Source organism: Antennarius striatus, chromosome 10 (genome assembly GCF_040054535.1).
Source record: "Antennarius striatus isolate MH-2024 chromosome 10, ASM4005453v1, whole genome shotgun sequence".
NCBI lineage: Eukaryota > Metazoa > Chordata > Actinopteri > Lophiiformes > Antennariidae > Antennarius > Antennarius striatus.
This window is the reverse complement of record NC_090785.1, coordinates 13093703-13099507: the sequence shown is the minus strand read 5'-3', so window position 1 is coordinate 13099507 and position 5805 is coordinate 13093703. Positions and strand designations below refer to the sequence as shown.

The window sequence follows — 5805 nt, the reverse complement described above, 5'->3', positions numbered from 1 at the left end:
GAGTCATGCGTTTCTGTTATCAGCAATACGGGGTTCAACTGGAGAACAGTGAATGAGGCAGAGTTGCCATAAGCTGTGCTGGTTTTTCTCAAATTAAAGGGTGACTTCCTGTGGTGTGAAATTGTGGTATCAATCAACAAATGGTTGGAAGGCTGTTGTCACATAAATTAATGGAAAATGTTATGTTTGTTTATGTGCGACATAAAAGATGAGATGAATGACCAAATGGAAATACTTAGAAATCCACATGTTCATCAATAAATAATGGAAACAAATGCGTGTATATATATATATTTGTATTTTTATTTATATTTCATTTCTTCGAGGATATCTTGTACACCAAATATCCCGTTGGCAGTTAAGCGCATTCAATGTGTTTAGAAGCCAGAAACAGTCACTTGTTTTAACAAACACAAATACAAAATTAAGATAACCACAAAATAATGAACTGCATGTATATAACATACAAAAAAATCCCATGCCTACTCAGTAGGTAACTTCAACATTCCAGCTCTTGAAGATGTGGATATTTACACTTAAGTTTTACAAAAATATACTTTATAGTTTTTCTTCTTTTTTGCTTACATTCTAATGAAATGAAGCGGTGCCCTCATAGCTCATCCCTGTTTCCTCTCTGAATATGACTTACATTCTGTAACAAAAATATTCCCTCAACCCTTAAGGCGAGATGCAGTGCATCCTCTCTCACGCGTAGCCGACTCACATCATCAGCAAGGCTTCACAAAAGGCACCAAATAACGGGAGTATGTGTCTTGTTTAGTTTGTTTTTAAGATTTTTTTTCTTCTCTCTATTTTTCCATATAACTGAGCAATATGTCACATGTGAGAAAGAGAGAAAGAGATAGTACCAGTGGATGATATTTACAAACAGAAACTAACATCACTCTTACTCATGCTTGAATACTTAAGTGCTTTTTTTTTTTTCAAACAATGTCAAAACAAATCACAGCATCATCACTACGTAATAGAGAAAGTATGTAAAAAATATGGCCCTGCTCACTTCAAATAAAATACAATGCAAATATGCAAATAATTTTTCACATCAATGGTACCAAGGAATGATAGAAATGAAACATGGCACATGTACAATATACATATACGGTAGCTTATGTATATCATTCAATGTCTTTTGCACTGTATGAGTGCCTGCAGAGGTAGATGCCTTAGCACCATAACTGCTGGCAAACTGTGTCTCTTGGTTTTTGTGTACCTCGTGGTAGAGAGACCGTCAGTGCTGGGTTCTACTCTCTATTTGTTCGGTCCCTTTTGCATTTGAAGCGCTGCATTTGTTTTACAGAGATAGAAAAAAAAATCCCTTTTTATCTTCTATTGTCTTTGCCCAGTCCTTGACATGTGTCTTTCTCTACCTTTCAGGTAAATCTCAAGATTCACCGAACTCTGCGCAGTGAGCAGACAGAAAAGTGCTTTTTGGAGGGTAAAACAAAGTCTTTTGATGCTGATTTCTTTCCCCCTCAAAGAACTTTAAGGAAGGAGAGGTGCAGAGAGATAAAAAAAAAAAAGTTTTTCTCTTTGCTCTTTCTTAGCAGATCTCGATTGTCCTTGGGGAGAGGGTGGTTTGCATGTCTGATAGCGGGGTGGGGATCGGTGAGCTGTAGATGTTGGAGGCAACCGAGGAGGGGAAGGAGGATGTGACCTGCGACTGAAAGGTGTTGGACATGGATACGGATGGGTAGGTGGTGGCTACCGAAGGAGATGGATAGGAAGTATGGACGGGAGAGGAGTAGCAGGAAGTGACTGGAGACGGGTAAGAAGAGACCGGAGAAGGGTAGGAGGTGATGGGTGAGGGGTAGCTGGAGACAGGAGAAGGTACCGGAGCTGCCGAAACCGCCACCGCTCCTGCCTTCTCTGCTTTCTTATCCTTCTGCCGTAGGTGGATCTTTGTATGCCTCTTCCTCTCATCACTGCGGGCAAACTTGCGTCCGCAGATCTCACAGGCGAAGGGCTTCTCGCCGGTGTGAGTACGGATGTGTGTTGTCAGGTGGTCACTGCGGCTGAAGTTACGCATGCATATGCGACACTGGAAGGGTTTCTGACCTGTGTGGATGCGAATGTGACGTGTCAGCTCATCAGAGCGTGAGAAGCGACGATCACAAGTCTCCACAGGACAAGCGTAGGGCCTCTCATGAGGGGGTGTCTTGCTTGGCCGGGTTGGGTATTTGCGCATGCGGCTGGGCTTAATCAGTTGGGACTGATAGACACTCTTTAAGTCCTGGGAACCAGTCTGTGTGGCAAAGGCCTTAATGGTGGACAGAGGAGTGAGGGAGGGCTGACTTGACTGACTCTGGAATGGCTTTTGGTCTGGGGGCACCAGGCTGATCTCTCCTTGTTGTTGAGGGAAGAGGTAGTCAGGAATCATGGGCACAGGGAAGCTAGTGCTGCAAGTCTTGCCATTGGGGTAGGCTGGAGGAGGGTACTGCACTGCTCCGGCTGCACTTGGAAAAGCTTGGCCCTGGTCTGGGAAGATATCGGAATTGGGGCTGGAGTAGGTCGGGGCAGCTGAGTAGATGGGGTTGGGTTCACTATGGTGAATGGAGGAGCTGAGGCTGGAGCTTTGAGAGGAAGAAGTAGAAGAGGAGGAAGTTGAGGAGGATTGGGTGGATGAAGAGGAGGACGAGGTGGTCTGTGAAGCAACAGAGGAAGTGGTGGAGGAGGGGGCAATATTGCCCATCAGACCAGTGAACAGGCCCAGGATGGGTTCTGCCCAGAGACTGTTGCTGCAGGTGGTAGCAGGCTCCAGGGTGAATCGTCCTGTGTATGAGATGGGGGGCAGCCTCTGGGTGGGGTAGGACTGCTCCGGCTTCTCACAGTTGAAGGGGATGTCAGGTAATGTATCTGCAGAGAACACAAAGAAAGGACATTAATCAACCTGTCAATACCTGAAGACAGGGAGAGGGGGAATCCTGACAGAGCGGTGGACAGCGTGTCACCCCACAGTGCTGTGACAAATCAGTCTAGTGTCCACACCCACCAGATAACCCCCATCAAAAATTTAAGTTTTCCCCTAAACTCTACAACTATCTCTCCTTCACCTCAGCGTAAGCTGCTGTGTAAGTTTTCTTTATATTTGCATTTTCCTCTGCTCTGACATGGTCGATTTTTCTTTCATTCTTCCTGTCATCCTGTGTTAGGCACACGCGCGTGCGCACGCACACACACGCACGCACGCACGCACGCACACACACACACACACACACACACAGCCCAAGGCAATTGATTACAGAAACTGCAGTTCAGCTGGTTTTAGGAATGCAATTTGAATTGAGCTATAGGAGTGTCTCCAAGCTTACAATGACAGAGCAGTGTTTCACTTCTGAGAGTCAACAGGGATTTAAACAGGGATTTAAAATGATCAATTAATTGATATTCAAATATTGATGTTTTTTTAAAATAATAATTTCTTTCATTTATTTTTTTATTAATACATTTTTGTTTTGTGTCCATTCAATTTACTTCATTTAGTTGCAACCAACAATTCCACTTTCAGAATAAAAGTTTTCAACTCAGGCCAAGAAAGAACCCAAAATACATGACTTTTAACTAAAAATCTTAACATGTCAGCTGCAGCTTTATCAGCAGTTATTATTATTTATTATTAATTGTCTTTTCCTGCACAAAACATATATAATAAATAAAGTAAAGCAGCTGTGTTTTAACTATTTTGTGTTTCATTTAATTTGGTATAGCTCTACAAATGTATTCACATTTTTTAAGCTTCATATGCGGCACAGAAAACAAGAGGCAAGAGGGGGGAAAAAAACACATCCAGCTCTTACCTCCAGCAAGGTGATCATACTGCTCCCCTGGCTCCCCAGATCCGAAGCCTGCACCTTCGGGTGCCGATGCTGTGAGGAAGGGGGTCCCTGTAGAGGTGAGCATCATCACCTCCTCCAGCTTAGGGTAGTTATCCATTGGGGAGTGAGGGAAGCTCAGGGGCTCTGAGATCTGCAGGGCAGGGAGGATCATCTCGGTCTTGGCTGCAGCCATCCTCTGCTGGTGCTGGAGCTACAGTGCTCAGGCTGCGCTGGTGGCTGGCAGGGAATGCAGGGAGGCTGGATGCACGCTAACGGAGCAGTGCCTCGCAGGTGGAGGGAATCACTTCGCCCAGCTCAGGGAGCGCTGCACACTTCTACTGATGCTGAGGAAGATGCGATTTCAGCTCCGTGGCTCTTGATCTCCAGTTTTTTCTCTCTCAGAGCTCAGTAAAGATCCACTTGTCTTTTTCCACAAAAATCAGGTCTGTCCTTTATACACATTCCCTATGATTCATCAAATTAATTGATTTTTTTATTTAAATCTATGTATTAAAGAACTAATCCAATCAGGATTTGACCTTCTTGGATGGATGTTGTAGTAAATGACTTTTTCACTGTGGTGGTAACATTTCTCTCTAAGGGACTTCTATGTGTGTCTCTCTATCTCTGCTCTGTCAGCTGCTCTTGTGGACTCTGAGGGCTCTCTCTGAGCTGAGAGGTTTCCCAGCCCATTTTAAACCTTCTTGCCGTGACGTAGATGTCCATATTTGGAGCGGAGGAAGCCCATATTTAGGCACTGCAGCGGAGGACACATGACGCCGGCCCGGGGGAAAGCAAGGAGGCGAGACTTTATATTAAAGCTCTTGCAGTAAATTGCGAAGACAACGCCGCGCTTCGTCCGCAATCACACGTCTTCATAGTAGAACAGCAGAAATTCTGACCCTCTCCCGGTCGCCCCGTAGATTTGATTTGGATGTCCCGTCTGTGCAGCGGGCTCCGCCGCTGCCGGAAAGCCGCGCTCCGCCGTGCCTTATAAGGTCGTGACTACATAAGGACCTATTCCGGTGGGTTTCCATTTCCCTGTCCTTATTTGGAACTTCCTGAGGCAGCGCCGATCGCGGCTTGGCGGTGAATGAGAGGCTGGAGTGCAAATCATGTCCTGCGCTCACAAAGTGGAATGTCAGCAGCAGAATGGTTCTGTTTAAAGCCCGGATTCAGACGGGCTGTCATAGAACACATCATAGCTGCAAAACCTCTTTGTGTTCATGTTTCTGTTAGAACATTAAAAACTGAGAGTTTGAGCCCTGAACGCAACAGTTCAGTATATTAAAAGTGTCCAGTTTTTAGTTCTTACTTTTCATTATGATAGGCTCTAACGTAGTTCTGTAGCATCGCTTTATGGGACATGAATAATAATTAAGTATTGATTTTAAAATGTACTATAAATTAAAAATTATAAATGTTTCTTCATCCATGAATTTTAAAGACTGTGCAAACTTCTGACAAACAAAACTGTGCAGGCTGCAAACTTCTCCTAAATGAACTTTCCGTCTCTCCCGGCTGTGTCATTGATTAATGAGAACAGATAACCACCGATCCGACGACGTGCGGGGCGATCCGTCTAATTGAGGGGTGTCCCCGGCTCGATATTCGGGGAATCTCGGTGCCACTCAGCGGCCTAATGGGCCGCATTAACAACGCAGCGCGCAGCTGCCAGGACGCCTGCGGGATGCCGATGTCCGCCCCGGCGACTCACAGCTCCGGCTGGCGCGCCAGAACCGCTAGGTGCGGACGGGAAATCAATGTGTCTCCCTTACTGCTGACTGGATCTATATGGACACTTTAACGTGGAAAGAGAGAGGGGGGGGGGGTAGAGAGAGAGAGAGAGAGAGAGAGAGAGAGAGAGAGAGAGAGAGAGAGAGAGAGAGCTCAGATAGATAGATAGATAGATAGATAGATAGATAGATAGATAGATAGATAGATAGATAGATAGATAGATAGATAGATAGAT

The 5805-nt window shown here is 45.2% G+C and overlaps 1 protein-coding gene across 1 annotated transcript; it reads right to left on the bottom strand.

Moving 5' to 3' along the window:
* Nucleotides 1-283: 283 nt before the first annotated feature.
* On the bottom strand, nucleotides 284-4509 carry egr1 (early growth response 1). The gene is made up of 2 exons (XM_068325246.1): nucleotides 3816-4509; nucleotides 284-2874 (listed from the first exon to the last, which is right to left on the bottom strand). Exons 1-2 carry the CDS (start codon nucleotides 4024-4026, stop codon nucleotides 1562-1564), a joined length of 1524 nt encoding a protein of 507 aa, XP_068181347.1. The 5' UTR covers nucleotides 4027-4509; the 3' UTR covers nucleotides 284-1561.
* Nucleotides 4510-5805: the final 1296 nt, after the last annotated feature.